We start from the raw sequence: 18,429 nt of genomic DNA, 5'->3' as shown, positions 1-18,429 counted from the left end.
GTTCGGGATATTTTTGGGATAACGCCACAATCTCCTTCGTGTGATAAACTCCACACAGCTCTGCGTTTGGGTTATTAAACAGTGTGCTACATGCTATATCTTAAATTAGTATTTGGAGGCTGTAGTGTGTTTTAAGTCACTATAGGGACTAACTAATCAAAATCGGTTAAGATGGAAATTTTCCCACTGAAAAGGGGCACCTTAATCAAAAATATTTTCAGCTGAAGTGATTGACTTCAGTTGACATTTCATCATGAAAGTTACCTGACAATTAAGTTATTTGTTAATGAAAATGTGAGACGGTGCTAGGCAGCCAACAATTTAGGGGGAAAATACACCTAGAATTTGCTAACCACTGTAGGCCAGGGAAGTTTATGTCACAAGATTTGGGCCTCTTACTCAAGAGTAGATGCACCTTATCCAGTGGGATAAGGTAGGTACTCCAGTCCCATTAAATACAATGGCACAGTAAAGTGGCGTCCCTTATATAAAATGGCAAAATCAAGGTTTGCTGTTTGGAATTTTTGGGGAATAGTTTCAAGCCATGGATGCTTAAATCTATGGATAAAGAATCTGTGGTAAAATGGTACAAGTGGTGTAAGTGAATAAATTATAACACACACACACACATGTAGCTTTACTTGGGGGAAAACCCACAGTTATAAAAATAATATATATTATTGTATTATTAATAATATTTAATACACACACACACACAATAACTGTGGGTTTCCTCCAAATAAAGCTACTTTTATATATACATATAATATATGAAAATAAATATATATTATTATATTATTACTAATATTATTATTCCAACTCTACAATTCTATCATTCTATATACACATATATAATTATTGTAGGTTCCACCCAAGTAAAGCTATTTTGTATATAGACACACACACACACACACACACACAAAAGTAACATTACTTGCGGGAAAACTCACAGTTATAAAAATAATATATATTATTAATAATATAATATGTTATATTATTATATAACATATCTGAGTTTCCCCCAAATAAAGTTACACACACACACACACACACACATATATATATATCATATAAAATAATATATATTACTATATTATATTACTTTATTTATTTGTTTGTTTATTTATTTAGGTATTTATATCAGACAGTTCCCTGCCCTCAGGCTTACAATCTAAAAGGCATGAAACAAAAGGAGAAGGGAATGATGGAGGGAAAGAGGATGAGGTCCAGTGGTTCTTCTCTCCCTCTGAGGCCTGGACCAAGGCAGATGGATTGGAGGGAGGAGGGCTCTTCCTTCTTCCAGGCTAGTCCATATTATATTATGGGTTCCTCCCAAGGAGAGAGAGAGAGAGAGAGAGAGAGAGAGAGAGAGATACACATACACACACACTCACACACAAGTAGCTTTACTTGGGGGGGAACCCACAGCTAAAAAATGAAATATATTATTAATATATATATATATATATACACACACAGACACACACATATATATAAAACTGAGTTTCCCCCATAAAGCTACTTTTATATATAATATATAAAAATAAAATATATTATGTTATTAATAATATATATAACTGTCTAATTAAAATAATAGGATATATATATATATATATATATAAAATTGTAAGCTGCTCTGATAGCCTTTAGGGCTGAAGGGCGGGGTATAAATACTATAAATAAACTAATAAATAAAAATATAGATATTATATTGATTGTGGGTTTATAAAAATATAATAATTATATATATATATATACATATACACACACACACACAAATGATTGTGGGTTCCCCCAAGATATATATATATATATACATACACACACATATATATTCAACAAGAGAAATAGGTGCGACTGAGGTGGCTATTTTATTTGTGGTGGGGAAGCATACAAAAAGGGACGCCATGAATTAAGACAATTTTAACGTGTATATATTTATTTATTAACAACAAGAGAAACGGGGGCCAAGAAGGCTGAGGCGGCCACGACGTTTTGGGCGGGAAAGGCCCTCAACTCAACTCCCCTCGGAGCGAGCGACGGATAACCTCCTCTTTCCCCCCAAAGGGGCGTGGCCATGACGTGACGATAACAGAAAAAAGAAAAGAGGGGCGGGGCGGGGCTGGAGGGGGAAGGCGGAGACTAGAGGAAAAGCCACGTGACCCGTCTCTGAGTTTCGTCACCGCCTTCCTCCTTATTACGCCAGGGAAAAGAAGGAAAGGGGGGAAAAAGAAAAAAAGGGGTGGGGTGGGAAGGAGGATGGGGAGTCACGTGGCAGGGGCGGCGAGGGGCGTGGCCTAGAGGAGGGAGGGAGATGGAGGAGGTGGGGATAAAATTTTAAAGGGAAGGACTAGGAAGGGCGAGAGTCACGTGATCCGGGCGTCCGGACCAGAGCGGCTTCAGCGGTGGCCATTTTCTTGCGGCGGCCAGATGTGTCTAGAGGCGTTGGTGGCAGCGGCGGCAGTCGAGTGGAGAGAGCGGCTGGGCGGGGAAGGAGGAGAAGGAGGACCTTTTCCCGGGTGACAGGCCCGGCCCTTCCCTTCCCTTCCGGAGGGCGTCGGAGGCTCGGCGGCGGCGCTTGGGGGCCGCCCGGGACCGCCCTCCTTCCCTCTCTCTCCTTCTCCTCCTCCTCCTCCTTCTGCCCAGTGGCTTCCCCAGCGAAGGACTAGCAGCAGCCTCCTGCTCCTCCTGGCCTCCAGCACCATCATGTCCGGGCAGAGCCTGACCGACCGCATCACGGCGGCGCAGCACAGCGTGACCGGCTCGGCCGTCTCCAAGACCGTCTGCAAGGCCACCACCCACGAAGTCATGGGCCCCAAGAAGAAGCACCTCGACTGTGAGTCCCGTCCCGCCCCGGGAGCCCCCCTGAGGCCCTTTGGGCGCCCTCCCTCCCTCCCTCTCCCTTATTGCTTCACTTCTTTATCCGTTGTTGGCCGCCTTGGGTCTCGCTTTGGGAGAAAGGCGGGGTCAGAATACATTGCCCCAAAGGCTCTCTCTCAGAGCGGCTTACAGATCGGGAATTGGACTCTTTCCCAGGTTGACAGGCTTAGAAATGAAAGCCTCCATTAGCATTAGCAGCAGCAGCAACCTTTGCATTCAGTAGCGCTCCGCACTCTCTCCGCGGTTTCCAAAAGTACAAGACAGACGGGCTCCTCGGGCGAATCAGGGCTGAAGCCGAGGCTGCCGTCCTTGGGGCCTGGCGCGTCACGGCAAGGCCCCGCTGGGAAAGCTTGAGGGTAGTCGAAAGGGAGGAAGATGGATGGCCTCAGCCTCCAGGACCTGAGCGAGAAGGAGAGGCTGCAGGGGGGCTTGGGGACGTCTAAGGCAGCTAATAAGAACGACTCAACGAACATCCCCCCAACAGCTCCGTCAATTGAAAGCCTTCGGGTGATGCATCGCCAAGAAGGCCTTCCTCCTTTCTGTTCTCCCTGTATTAGCTGCTGCTGCTGCTGCTGTTGCTGCTGCAGCGTCTTCATGGCTTCATTTTTTCCTATCTATGTCCCATGTTTCATCCCCCCATTTGTTTGTCGTTTTGTTTAAACATGGTCTAGGGCTGCTGTGTGCCTTCAGATCATTTCCGACTTAGACCCAGAGGCGGACCTGTCATGGGCTTTTCTTGGGACGTTTCCCCAGAGGAGGTCTGCCATTGCCAAGCTCTCAGCCTGAGAGATTGTGACTTGCCCAGGGTTACACTGGGGGCTTCTATGGCTTGTCTCCAGAGTCATAGTCCCAGGCTCAAACTCCTAGACCTGGCTGGCTCTTTCTCCCTTACCTCGCCTTTGATGCTTTTCCTTGGCTCCTTCTCCTCCTCTTTACTTGGAGCTCTCTTGCTCACAACTTCAGGGAATTTTCTGGCCAGTGGTTTGGCCGGAAAAGGAAAAGGTTAAGCTCTTCTCACAGAGAAGCAGGAGAAGCCAAGCCAAGCCTCAACTAAACTCATGGCTTAACTAAACTCAAAAGTTACATGCTTCTGAATAGTTTCAGGTGAGGGAGAGGCTGCATATGGCTTTCCCACAGGATAATGCCCAAACTGGACCAGCCATCTTCTTGTTTCCTTGTGTCACATAAGTTTGTCTGATTTATGTACTCTTGCCTTCAGTTGATACATATATTACTATCACTGGGGCAAATCACACTCTCTCAGCCTCAAGGGAAGGCAATGGCAAACGCCTCCAAACAAACCTTGCCAAGAAAACCCCATGATAGGTTCATCTTAGGCTCACCATAAGTTGGAAAGGACTTGACACAAGAGACACAGAAAAGGCCCACTGAATCAGACGTTACCCTCTCTCTCTCTCTCTCTGGCTTTTCTTCGCAAATGAAGCTCCAGGAAGGACTCATCCCGCACTTACATTTCATATTTCCCCATTGCATTTGTGCCCTGTTTCTCTTTTCCTTTTTTAAAGCAAATCCCCCTTTGAAAGTCAGCTGGACATTTCATTGCTTCTCTTTGAATTGCCCCATTCCCAATTCAGTGTCACCATTGCTAGGCCTGTCAGAAATGTTAGTTGATCTGTCCCTTTAAATTCTTTCAACTCTTTCAAGCTTAGCTAGTGGCACCTCAGGACAGCACTGGAAGAGGTGCAAAGATTTACCACACTTTACAGTCTGTTAGAGCAACCTGCATGTTTTTTAAACTTGGTTACAGTTGTTCAGCAAAAACAAAACAACTTCAATGCTGTTGTTGATTTTCATTAAGTTACACCATTATCTTTTTGTGTAATTTCTCAAAGTGACACCAAATCACACATTGCCACTTGTTTCTGACACTGGCATCTTTATTATTATTTGCTTTTAACAGTTTAAACCCATTTCTTTCTAATTGTAACCTTGTCTGTTCTTTATCTTATGCCTTTGGTGACAATACCTTAATTCTGTGTCTTGCTTCCACACTGTTGGCAAATTCTGCTGAAGGGCAGAGATTGACACCACCATCTCAAAATTGTCGTTTTTCTTAATGTTGCCTTCAATAAAGTGTGGATAACTTTGAATTTGTCATCCCTTGAGTTAGGCTTGTGTAGCTGCAAAAAGAATGTGAAATGCTAAGGTTTTTATTCAGCGGTTGTATCTTTTGAGTCTCATAGTAATGAAACAGTTGTATAATGCAGAACATTAAGCAGGAAATAACCATTCTCTTCTGCCCTTCCCCATCCTTAGAATAACTGTTCACAGTTCCTCATTATTTTGTGTAGTATGTATGTTTGAATCTGACCCCACATTTTCTTTTCACATCTACAGCTATATGAGAGGGTTTATCAATGGTTACAAGTCTAATTTGGTTATGATCTTTTTGAGGAACTTGGGGACACTTGGGGCATTATCTGCTCCTCTTACGATGTCCTGTTGAAATCTGAAATACAGTATGGATTTGTTAATCTGTGTGTTTGGGGATCACACAAGATGTATCTGTATCTGTTCTTGGTCTGCCACCCATTGCAGGCAGTGAAATTTCACCTTGGGTCTTAGCAGCCCACCTTGGGAAAATCCTTACTGCCATTGATTGCCTCAGAGTTAATATTCTGTGAAGCCTTTACTGTTTGGTGTGTCTAGTGCGAAAAGTTACTTTGAAACATCTCTAGAGCAAACAGCCAGTTCATATGTCTTTCCATTTCATAAAACAATCTGTGACTGCTACTTTAAGGTACAGCTGGCCCTCCACATTTGCGGCTTTGACTTCTGCAGATTTGATCATTTGTGGTTTTGATTAATATGTGCTCTCTAAGAATCTCTAGGTCCTCCAGCACAGTTCTGCCAGAGGTTGACCATAGAGTTGCACTGGAGAACCTGGAGATTTCCAGGGAGGTCTTCCCTCAGGTAAAAAGAATAACGGTTTTTATTTGCATTTTTTCCACATTCACGGGGTCCTTCACTCTTAACCTCAGCAAATGTGGAGGGACCAGTGTCCTTTGTTTCTGATGCAAGGGTCCTTGCACATTTTTCATTAACTGGATTGTAAGACAGTGCGCAGGAAGGTATATTCAAGTAACAGGTTTACATTATAAAAATAGTTTTGAAGCCTTATGCCTCTGGGAGCAGTTTCAGAGTAAATGGGTTGCACATGACTGGATATTTTAACATTAGAAAGCTCTAAATAGTCTGGAATGATAAGCTATTGCTTCATAAGAAATGACTTGGGCAGCATTGTAGGAGAAGAGTGACCTTTAATTTTGTTGTATGGTGAGGTCTGTGTTTATGTGTTTACATATTTATGCTGTTCTGAGAACCTCAGTATTAGGTGTTAAAGAAAAACACCAAGTTTTAGCACTGAGGTTACAGAAGAAAGGGCCAGCAACCTAGGAAGGGATATTTTTGCTATGATTTTTTGTTCCCTCTTTATGTTTCTTACATTCCACCTTTGATCCTAAACTCCTTGCTGCTTCCTTCATTTTGGTTCTCCTTTTCTTCCAAGATTTCTGATAATACAAAAGATTCCTATTAGAAGAATGCTTGTGTTCACGTATTCTGGCTACAATATTTAGGTTTTCGTCACTTTTCTGTAATATTTATAGTATACACACAGTTGAGATACCCATTAACAACAAAGGCTCAACACTGAGCTTAAGAACACTTGTTTCATGTGCAGCTGAGCTGCAGGTGCATGAGGTGTGTTTTGAAAATTTCCTGTAGGAATCTTTTCTCTGATTGTAGGAGAAGAAAACATTATTCTTTCCATCAGTTTTGAAGTTGGATCTGCTGAAGCTGAAGAAGTTTCCAGCTGATCTCTTTCATCTTAGCCTACAAATGTTTCATGTCCTGGTCTCTGCTTCAGTAGTTTTTCGGTAGGGGGATATATCAGTTCATCTCTAAACATTTAGAAGTAGATGACAAATTGTCAAACTATCTGAATTTGGAAATTCTATTTAAAGTAGTAAAACTCAATTGGAATATTAAAAACAAATCAAAATTAAAAATTACAATTGGAATAACAACTTCAAGTGTTTAATCTACAATATTCCTGTTGGAAAGGCTTGATGGATAAACCATGCTTATAAAGTCTGACCACTGTATTTGATACCAGAAAGGAATTCTCAACCCGGGTTGATGTATTGAATGAGCTGGTTGGAGAAAGATGTGTTTCCTTTGGCAGGTGTCTGGAATGGCTTGAGTAATTGGGAGCTATTTGCATTGCTGACTCATGAGTATGATGCAGTTGTACTTTGATTCTGCTGCACTGTGGCTGGAGGTATGTTGGGATTTGGTGAGTGATTCTGATGTTTAACTGGGTGTTGAAGTAGATGGCCTTTTGAGCTCCTTGCAGCTTCCATCTAAAAATGCTTTTTTACTTCCTTCTGTAAACAGCAGTGGTAGAAATGAAACTGTTATGTTACTGTGTTCATTGCATACATAAAGATTCTGTGTAAGCTAGATTCTGAGTAAACTTTTCTTTGCTTACAACTTTAATTTCTGTATTCTTTGGTGCTAGCAGTTGATTCAGAATAGTGCTTGTGAGGTCATAAGAATAACGTGAGATCCAATATAACACAAGTTTGCTCTGATTTATGTACTCTGCCTTCTGTTCATACCTATATAACTATCACTCAGGGGTGGATTAGCTCTTTAGCATTAAAACAAAAAGCCCACTGATTCAGATGGGCAAGTTGTACCTTGCAATGTTGCCCTGCAATCAAAGAGTAAACTTGATGATGCCATTAAAATAGGAATCATAAGGTTCAAGGAGAAACATCTGGGCTTATGACTGCTGCAGACTTCAAAAGCCTGACTGTACAGTGTGATTTTTGTGATTGATCTACTTGCATTCTGTGAGCAGCATGTGGATATTGAATGGCTAATCCCTTAACTGACAACATTCATTTGGTACTAGGAGTACTTCAGCTTCCCAGTAATGCCTTTTACCATATGCTCTGCTGCCTCTGGAATCATCGGATTGAAAAGTTCTTTTATTGCAGTGTTTTATAATACCAAGTGCTTCATTTGTCTTTCTACCCTGTTCAACATGTTGTCATTAGATAGTGGAATAAAAGTATGCTATGCCTGCACAGTATGTGTTTGGCTTGTCTCTGTCTCAGTTATAATTGCTTTGTGGATTGCAGTAGAAGAGAGGATCACACTGTGGAATGAAGAGAATCTTTCTGGGATATGGATCTGGCAGAGACAATCATCCTGGTGGGATTGGACTGCTGCTTTCACAGGATTACAACAAACTGCAGCCAGACTTGAATTGTGTAATTTGGATGCTGTTACTGAAGTCTTGATGAATTATATAACATGGAGACCTCGCACAGTCTGCCACTTAAATTGAAGTGTGTAGAATTGCTCTGAAGCTTTTGGAGAACATTGTTTTCAGGTGCCGGTTCTGATACATCCTAAAAGACACAAATATTGTAAAAGTAAATGTTTTAGGTAGTTTTAGGTAGTTCTTAAATCATATGCAAGTTTGTTAGATGATCTGTGTGCTTGATACTTGGTATGACAGTATATGTTTGAGGATCAGTCTGTATGGGTTTAGTGCTCAAGGACTTTTTTGTATATGAATGTTTGAACATTCATATTTTTGTCGTCATTCACATGTCATTTTCCATTCTCTTTACTGTTGGGCATGTTCCATTTGAACACTTAATTTGGTGAAAATCATATATACTGTGGGCCCTTGCTATCCTCTGGGGTTTGATTCTAGGACCCCCTGTGGATACCAAAATCTGTGGATGCTCAAGTACCATTAAATACTCTCTCTCTGGCTTTGCTTCGCGAATGAAGATTCAGGAAGGACTCATCCCGCGCTTTGTACAAGCGCGTTGGTGACTAAAAAGGTCAATCCGGGACAAACAGGTCCGGTTGCAGAAAGCACAGCGGAAAGTCTCCTTGGGTGATGTTTCCGGGTTGCAGTTCTTTCTGTGTTGTCGTTTCTCTTCGAGACTCGTTCAGCGTGAGCTTTCGAAAAAAGCTGCAGCATCGTGGATAATGCGTCTCCGTGCCTCCCGATGCAAGGCCAGAGCAGACCATTGTTGGTGAACCTTGCCAACAGGACACTCTGATCGCATTACCTCTTTACGCCTCCCACATGTTATTCTCTTCAGTATATATGCCCTAACTATGCAAGCCAACCCTGTGGAGAAAGACAAATTCTACTCAGACCTACGCCACCTTATACAAAAAGTCCCTGCAGAAGACAAAATCATTATCCTAGGTGACTTCAATGCCAGAGTAGGAAAGACCATAGAAGCCTGGAAAGGTGTTTTAGGCAAGCATGGTGTTGGAAACTGTAATGATAATGGACGCCTCTTGCTAGAATTTTGTGCAGAACAGCAGCTGACTATTACAAACACCACCTTTCAGCAGAAAGATAGCTTGAAGACAACCTGGATGCATCCCCGATCCAAACACTGGCATCTCATTGACTATATTCTAGTGCGCCAGAGAAATATTCGCGATGTCCGTCATACCCGAGTGATGCCCAGTGCAGAATGTCAAACAGATCATCGCCTCGTAAGATGCAAACTAAATCTTCATTTTAAGTTCAAACCTAAGAGGGGGTGGCATCCTAAAGAGGAGACTTCAAGTCAACAATCTTCAACAAGCTGCCATGAGAGACAACTTCCAGGCAAATTTGCAAACAAAACTTGAAGACTATCCTGTAGACTCTTCTTCTACAGTGCTTTGGCAAGATATCAAAAACAGCATCCTGCAGTCTGCGGAAGAATCCTTAGGGTTCTCCCTCAAGAAAAACCAAGACTGGTTTGATGAAAACCATTTAATACAATAGCATAGTAAAAATGGTGTTCTTTGTATAACATGGCAAAATCAAGATTTGCTTTTTGGAATGTATTGTTTTTAAAAAATATTTTCAAGATGTGGATGGTTGAATCTGTGGATAAAGAAGCCATGGATATAGGGGGCCAACTTGTGTGTGTGTGTCTTTCTCTCTGTTAAAATTTGGATTGCCATTGTTTGTTACAAGTGATATTTAATCTGTGGATTGTTTTTTTGAAATGTTGATCTATTGTTTCTGGTTTCTAGTATATTTTGTTTGTTATTAAATGCCTTGCCTTTGTGATACATGTTTCTGATAACTTGGTGTATTTGTTACAAATTGTATTAATGTATTGAGTAATTCTTGAAGCAATACTGTATTCCTTTTCTTTAGGACAAAGCCATTACTTGAGCCATTGTGTTTGCCATATCTCTTGATGTGGTGTGAGTTCTGAAGTAATACACCCTCATTTGTGGAGGGTGAGAAGGTTAAAAGGCCTACAATATGTTTGCTTCTATCAGTCATGTAATTGGGAAGCATAAAGTAAGAATGAACATGGTCCCAGTAGAAAGGATAAGAGAGTTGTGCTTGTGCAAAAATATCTCACCGACCAGTGAAAGATTTCTTATTAATTACGTTGTTTTCTTAACTCGTTTGTGACTGTACATTGGTTTGCGGAGTACAGCTTATCTTGCTTTAAAATGTCAAAGATACTTTGTTAATCACGTCGCAGATCTGTTAATTATGTCTAAAATTACAAGGAATTGTTCAGTAAGTAAGACAGTCTTTTATTCATCTTCAGGTCACGTCTTCTGTAAATTATATCTGTTGACTGTCCTGTTTTGCAGTAATCAGTTTCACTAGTTTAAGAAGCAATCTTCAGACATTAACTTAGCCAATATAAATCAACTGATGAGGGAGGAAGATCACTAGCCCTGGGGTCCCTTCCTTTGGATCCAGAACTCTGAAAAATAATATTCCTCACTTCATATGTGTTAATTTAAGATACTAAGCTACTTCGTATAGTAGGTGAATAGAGCTACAGTCAGGACTGCCCCATTCATCCCAGTAGTGGTGCACATGACTGTGCACATGGCACTGCCGTTACAACCAATGGGTCTTGAGGTCCCATGGTTTTGGGTATCGGGGGGGGGGGTCTGGAATGGAACCCTTGCGGATGTGAAGGGCTGACTTTACATCTTTTACAATCACTTGTAAATATATTAATCTTTGTTCAAATAGTTGAAACCTTAGTATTTTTCAGTGGTTACTCACCATAAATAATGTTAGAGTTAAATCTCATACATCTGTATATCTGTACCACAAACGAAAGAGATCAGCACAGTCTGCTTGATGTTTCCAGCATTTAAATCTTGATCCTGTTTAGTGTAGCTGGTGTTGGGCTCCAATGGAATGTGATTTTGTACTTTTTAATGCTATCCTCTGAGGTACTAATTTTACTGTCCACCATCTCAGAAATCAGCTTTACGACTATAGCTCAAAACTACTTAAGAATGTTTCCATTTTCTGGGACATAAGACTACTATAATAATATATATACTTTCTCCATACACTCTTTATTGAATCATAGGATCATAGAGTTGCAAGAGACCCCCAAGGGCCATCCAATCCAACCCTCTGCCATACAGGAACACAGAATCTGGGCAGATTCAGCCTCTGTATAAAAACCTTCAAAGGAGACCCCAGTATACTCCAAGACAGCATAGTCCACTGTTGAACAGCTCTTACTGTCAGAAAGTTCTTCCTGATGTTTAGTTGAATCTCTTTTCTTCTAGTGTGAATCTAATGCTCTGTGTCCTAGGCTCTGGAGCAGTGGAAAACAAGCTTAATCCATCTTAAATATGGCATCCCTTCAAATATTTAAACACTGTGGAACAGTATTTTGTAAAAAATGTTATTTTGTTTATAATATGACAACTTTGTACTAAAACAGTAGGGAGATCCTTGTGGGATTTCATGTTAACCTGATGGTTTTACCAATTAATGGCTAGGTTTGCATGAATCCGTGTGCTGGCTTCCACCACCTGATTGCCCCCTCTGGGCAAATGCTGGGCTAAATGTCCATGATTGTCCTCTATAAGCAGGACCAGTTTTGGTACTGGTCCTGAATTGGTACTTGACATATTTGCTAGGCAATTCCAATAAAAGCATAATAGAAGCAGCTGCAAAATTGTTCTTTTGTACTGCTAAAAGCTCTAAGGTTTCGATCCACGCCCACAAATAATAAATGGATCTGTCTAATGATTAAAATTGCATCCATTTTAATGCTGTTTTTATTACTTTTAATTGATGCTTTTATCATATGTGAATACTATTTTATGTGTGTGAATTATGGCATATTGATGATCTGTGATATTAATAAAAGTGGAGACTGGAATTCATTTTTTTAAAAAAAGAAATGGCCAACTAATATTTTTAACTTGTTTTTATAATTGTGTTCCCTATAAATGTTATTTTATATTACGCTGTATGATAGCAAGTATTTTAACTAAGAATGTTGTTTTATTGTATTGTTTTAATATGTATTTGATGTGTTGCCTATTGGTCTGTGGCTTGTAATAAAGACTTTGGGTTCAGAACCAGTTTTCCCATTGTGCCAAATGAACATACTGCTAATGAGACATATTTCAGTTAAAAATATTTTTCTCCAGTTAAAACAGCCTTCCCAGCTGAATTAATCTAAGATTATTGGAGGCATTTGTAAGGTTATGTTTTATTCATCCCCTTGATTTCACTGTTTGAGATAAAGATGTCTACTTCAGTGTTAGTTCTTCTTCTAATTTAAATTATGGATTTCTTCTTTGACAAGAGAACAGCATGGCTTGGACATTACTTTTCAGTGGCTTCATAATAGTAATAATTGGCCATAAAAGGCAAATGTAAAGGGCTGTGGTTATTCTTCAGATTAGTTAGGTGATCAAGATTGGCCCTTTTTTAACTTTAGATTTCATATTTACGGTTAAACTGGTGAGTGCTAACAAATTCTAAAACTGATTAGCATTAATGACCTTAAAACTGTTTAATTTTGGATCATTCAGTTTCATTATACAGTCGGCCCTTCTTATACACGGATTTTTTATACACGGATTTAAGCAGCCACGGTTTCAAAATGTTCAAAAAAAGTATAAATTTCAAATATCAAACCTTGATTTTCCATTTTTTTTATAAGGGAGACCATTTTGCTATGTCATTATATTTAATGGGACTTGAGCATACACGGATTTTGTTATACACGGGGGATCTTGGAACCAAACCCCAGTGTATAACAAGGGTCCACTGTACTTACTCAGAAGCTGAGGCAGATGACTGAAACTGTGGTTGCAAGTTATAGTGATAATCTCATGATCACAGAGACACGGAGGTGGCTGGCCAGGGAGTGGCTGCCGATATTTGAGGGAGATTAGGATACATTTTTTCCTGTTCCCTTCTGTATTAAAGGCAAAGGCTTTGCTGGATCAACCACTTCCTTGCCTCTAATTACTCAGTAAAAGTTTCCAAAAGTAATTATTTCCCCTTTAGCATTTAGTTTCTGTTTTGGTATTTTGAGCAGCAAATTGCTTGTTAAAGAAATAAATTACTTCTTCATATAGCCCTATCACTTCCAGTTTGGGAAAAGGCCCCTCCTTTGCCTAAAACAGATCAGACTCCACTAATGTGGTGTAATTGCCCCATCACCAGGTGGGTGTTTTTGTCAGCTAAAAATGTATAGTTAGATTACAAATGTGTGTGTGTGGTGTGTGTGTGTGAATAATGCACACAAACAGGACGAGAACATTGATTTTGCCATTTTATACAAGGGACACCATTTTATTATCCATTGTATTTAATGGGACTTGAACATCAATGGATTTTGATATCTCTCTGGTCCGTTTTGCAAGACCTGGCTTCCTTTTCGAAAAACTCTCCATTTAAATTCACTTGCTTCTCTCTCTGGTCCCTTTTGCAAGACCTTGCTTCCTATGGAAAAAAACTCCACTTAAATCCACTTGCTTCCTTTCTCAATCCAATGTTAAAACCTCTCCTCCAGCACCTGGGAATCGGTTGGGAGAGGTCCAGAGAAGGAGAAGGAGGGATGGAAGTGTTATTTCCAACTTTCCATCCTTCCTTATAGCCCCCCAAGTTTTATCCTCGACTTATCCACAGGTCATATCAAAATCCTGGATTTTGATATGACCTGTGGATAAGTCGAGGGTAAAACTTGAAACCTTCCCTTGACGTACATGAGGTTGACTTGTACACGAGTATATATGGTATACTTATGTTCTTTTACTGTTGCTTTAACTGCTGTAAGCCACTGAAAAACCTGTCACTCCAGATGTTTTGCTCCTTAACTTCTAATGCGTGGTAGTTGTCTTATCCAACTTAAATTGGATAAATAATTTAGAGATTTCCAGTTCATTATAGTTTAATAGTGATCTTATACCTGGAAACCTTCTGAGTGTGTAACTGCTTATTTAAAATAAACACTATAAATTCAGGTTTGGGGTGTTTGTTTTTTGCCCTCATTACGAATTTTGCTGATTGATTGCATTTAAGAATTTTTCTGAAATGTTTGTGTACAGCTTTAAAGTAAAGTATTCAGTTTCTTTGAAGATGCCAAAGCCACAGATGCTGGCAAACGTCAGGAATAAACTCTTTTAAAACATGGCCACATAGACCGAAAAACCCACAAAAAACGATTCAGTTTCTGTTTATATGACATTTCGTTGTTTTTATATGAAGATTCCGATCTCCATATAAAAACCTGTCCTGTTAACTTTTTTAATCTAAATTTGATTACATTGCTTATCCAGTGGGCCCTTGGTATCCACTGAGATTTGGTTCCAAGACCAACCGTGGATGCCAAAATTCGTGGATGTTTAAGTACCTTTAAATACAATGTAACTAAAATATTTATTGTCCCCAGTTGTCCCCATTGGCAAAATCAAGCTTTGTTTTTTGGAATATCTAAATATCACTTATAGATAAGTAGATTTTCTAACTATGGATAGTTGAATATGTTGATCAAGAATCCATGGATACAGAGGGCCAACTGTATAAGTCTCAGAGCTCAGAGGTGTGTGTCATCTAAAAAGGATTGTCAGTTTCTTCCCTTTTTAAAATGCAGTGCATAGTGTCTTGAAAATTAAGAAAATGGCTAAGAATTTGAACATGCCATGAATGTATGGTAAAGATATCACACATTATTCTAGTGGGCACCAATTTTTCAATAATTGGTTATGTTCCTTTTACATCTCTTGTCTTGGAACAAAGTATGTAGTTATTGAAGGACATTGTAATACTACTTTTCATTTTAAAAATCCCAAACAGTTTCCCATAAAGGCATATAAACAAATATCAATTGTGAGAAAAGATGGTAATGATAAAAATAGTAAAGGTGATTAAAATCTGTTCAGTAATAAATGGGAGTGACTGCCAGTGCTTATAATGAGGGAAATGGTTGAGAAAATGCTGTGATATGCAAATAAATCTTCATTTGATTGAAGAAATACACTGGGAACTGCCTGATCTTGATAGAGCAATTGTTATGGAAAAGGCCATCTTTTGCACCAAGACCACAGGATTTCACTAGGCTATTGTGTAAAGTTTCTTGCCCTTGATCTGTTCCATGTCCAGATGACCTAGCAAAGGATGAGCGCATCTAGCTGTGTACCCTTTTCACCTGGTGGTAGTTAAATTAGCAGGGTAAGAAAAACCAAGGAGCAACTGGGGGCTAGAAATCAGAGGAATAACTTAGATTTAGGCTTCAACTTGCAGTCCTTCAGGGTGTAACATTTGCAAGATTGCCCATGTTACTACTGAATCACACCATCTCTTTTCCATAAAGAGAGTCTTATTTCAGAAATTTGAGACAGAACTGTAGTGTTATAGTTCTAATTTGAGATGGGTGTGTATATATTTGGAATGGGGCTCAAGGGACAAGGAATACTTAAATTGTTTGCAGCTATTGAACTACACTTGTGCATATTCAGGTCATTGCAAGTCAAATAAGGGAATAAGTAATCTCATTGTAGCTCAGCATTGAAGGTGAATGCAATGAATACTTCCAGACTATATTGTAGTGTCAGTTAAAATGTTGGATATATGCTCATGTGAAATATGAAATAATGGATAAAATATGTGTACTGGAACGGTGACTGTTAAAAGATAATTCTATCAAAATGTTATCTAGCTACCGTAGATGAAAATGAAATTGAATTCTAGAATTTCAAGTACATGGTAATATGTGAAAACTTATGTAGAACTTCTCCCTTTGACAAATGATGAAATCCTTGTTTTAGGCTTATGCACAGAGACGCCAACAGATCAAAATTACAAGTTGAGTCTACCTTATCCAGAGATAAGGGAATCCAAAATAGTCCATAAACTAAAACTTTTTTCATGGGTGGCTGAGATAGTGTCCCCTACATTGCCTGATGGTTCGAGGTACACAAACATTGTTTTATGCACAAAAATATTCAAAACATTCTATAAAATGATTTTCAGGCTATGTATGTACGGTGTATATGAAAAATAAATGAAATATGCGTTTAGACTTGGTTTCCATCTCCAAGATACCACATTATGTATGCATATGCATGTATGGGTATTTCAAAATACATTTAAACACTCCAAAATTCAAAGCACTTCTGTTCCAAAGCATTTTGGATAAGGGAGACCTGACTTGTATTCTGTTTGCTACTGGTAAATCTTGAATAAACTATTTCTAGCAGACAATATTGAAAAGGTCTTAAATCAGAGGTGGTGTCTTGGTGCCATCCCACTGGATCCAGGCTGCAGCTTCTGTACCTCCCCACCATGCAGAATAGCTATTGGTTGGGTGTGTTAGAAGCCAGCAACAACTGGAGAGCCACAGGTCTAGTCCTTATTCTTAACCTTTACATGCCTAATTACTACGGTTTCATGAACAAGAATTTCAGGATCAAGGCAGTTAACATCAAATTTGTTATGTGTGTTTTTTCTGCCATTGTAGTTAGAATAAATGTTTGCCTGACATAAATTCAAAATACTGTAATACTAGTCTGTTTTACATTAGCAATAAACTGTGTTGTAAAGTGTACATTCCTAAAGAGAGGTTGTCACTGTAGTGTGCAATTTTGTCATCTCCTGATTGAACAGCTTGGTTCCTCTGTCTGGGACTTACATAAATTAAAGTTAAATGTTCTCTATCCTGACTGTATGGATAGATAACATTTTAGACTAAATCTTATGCAATTTGGGCTAGATAAGTTACTGGTAACTTTGGATCTAATGTACCAGTGCTCTTGGTATGTGTCACTCAGTGAATGCCGCTCTTTGATATCCTAAGACTAAAAAACCAGCAGTTCTCCTGCCTTTAAAAACCAGCATATTACATGCCAAGCTACTGTGTGTTCTGAACTAATACAAGCTTTTCCAAATGGCTGGGATAACTTTCATTTCTTAGAAAGTAAGTTTCATAACCATGATGTACTGTGCCATGAATTCTTAGGCTTGCTGTGGATTCCTGGCTATTCATTTTCATGAAACAACAGACATTTTGGGATTAGCACAATTTTTGTTATTAGTTGGATATAATTCAGATGCCTCCACCAAACAAAGTATGCTGTTCTGTAGATTTCCTCTTGTGAATCATCTTTGAAGAGATGATCTGATACTGATGGCTTGGAAGTCTTTTTATCAAGTGCTATCAACTGGCTAATATTTTGATATGCTGTATATACTCATGTATAAGTCTAGAAATTTAGGTTAAAAAATTGACCCTCAAAAAACTGACTCAACTTATCCATGGGTCAATGTAAGAACTGTGTCTTAATTCTTAGTTAAAAGAAGGAACCATCTCCTGATGAAAAGCAATATGTGAAGTACTGACCCCCTCTACTCTCTCATCCATCCAACCTTAAGAGTAAGCACAAAATTATATCTGCTGGAATTTTATAAGTTCTTTGACATTGTTTTGCATTGCTTCATCCTTTAGATTGTTTGCTATATGCCCCTAAATTTTACCCTCAATTTATGCACGGGTCATAGCAAAATCCATAATTTTGGCCCCAAAACTTGTCCTCGACTTATACATGAGGTCGACTTATAGTCGAGTATATACAGTATTCTTGTAGTATGCACAGCTGTACTGCAAGTGCACTTCATCAAAAAAGATGTCTTAGTGTTTTACTTAGCAACAAGCTGAAGAAAACCTTGCTAGTAGTCTCTGGTTAAAAGACATATAATGGCTATAAAAATTTTTCTTCCCTTAAGTTTTTGTCACACTTTATTGGTTAACTGTAATTATATTTAACTTCTTGAAATGTGGCCACACATCTCAACTTGGTGAATCTCAAGAGGCAGCCGGTACCATGAATCCATCTAAAGAAGGTGTCTGTTCCATAGGCAAACCAAAACTAGTTTTGTAAAAGATACAGCAGTGTTTCATAGTTCTTTAAAATACTGCGGGCAAGTAAACTAGGCAAATAATAAGAGTGGAAGAGCTTCAGTTTGATCACCACAGTAACAGAAATAGAACCTATATGGGTTTTTTGTTTTTTGTTAGAAAAGTGTGTTCATTATTACTAAAAATGACATCTGTTCAAAGCTAGTTAGCAAATTATAACTCTAATGAGATATTTTTATGGCCTCTGTTTATCCTCATAGTGATGTTATAGCTTCTGTTCATTCTCATATTAATTAAGAGAACAAACTTCATTTACTAACAGATGTCCCAT

The 18,429-nt window shown here is 39.1% G+C and overlaps 1 protein-coding gene across 8 annotated transcripts in view; it reads left to right on the top strand.

The window, feature by feature from the left end:
- The first annotated feature begins 2,410 nt into the window (after nt 1-2,410).
- PICALM (phosphatidylinositol binding clathrin assembly protein) overlaps nt 2,411-18,429 on the top strand; it is a 77,828-nt gene continuing 61,809 nt past the window's right edge. For 3 of the 8 annotated variants that reach the window (XM_042456353.1, XM_042456350.1, XM_042456348.1), the window contains exon 1: nt 2,413-2,836. In XM_042456353.1, coding sequence (XP_042312287.1) covers nt 2,707-2,836 — 130 coding nt within the window. In that variant the 5' untranslated portion in view covers nt 2,413-2,706. Of the gene's footprint in view, nt 2,837-18,429 lie in introns of all 8 variants that reach the window. The other 5 variants (XM_042456352.1, XM_042456351.1, XM_042456346.1 and 2 more) reach the window with 4 other exon arrangements.

Source organism: Sceloporus undulatus, chromosome 3 (genome assembly GCF_019175285.1).
Source record: "Sceloporus undulatus isolate JIND9_A2432 ecotype Alabama chromosome 3, SceUnd_v1.1, whole genome shotgun sequence".
NCBI lineage: Eukaryota > Metazoa > Chordata > Lepidosauria > Squamata > Phrynosomatidae > Sceloporus > Sceloporus undulatus.
The sequence above is the reverse complement of the archived record's forward strand: the minus strand, read 5'-3'. Positions and strand labels throughout refer to the sequence as shown.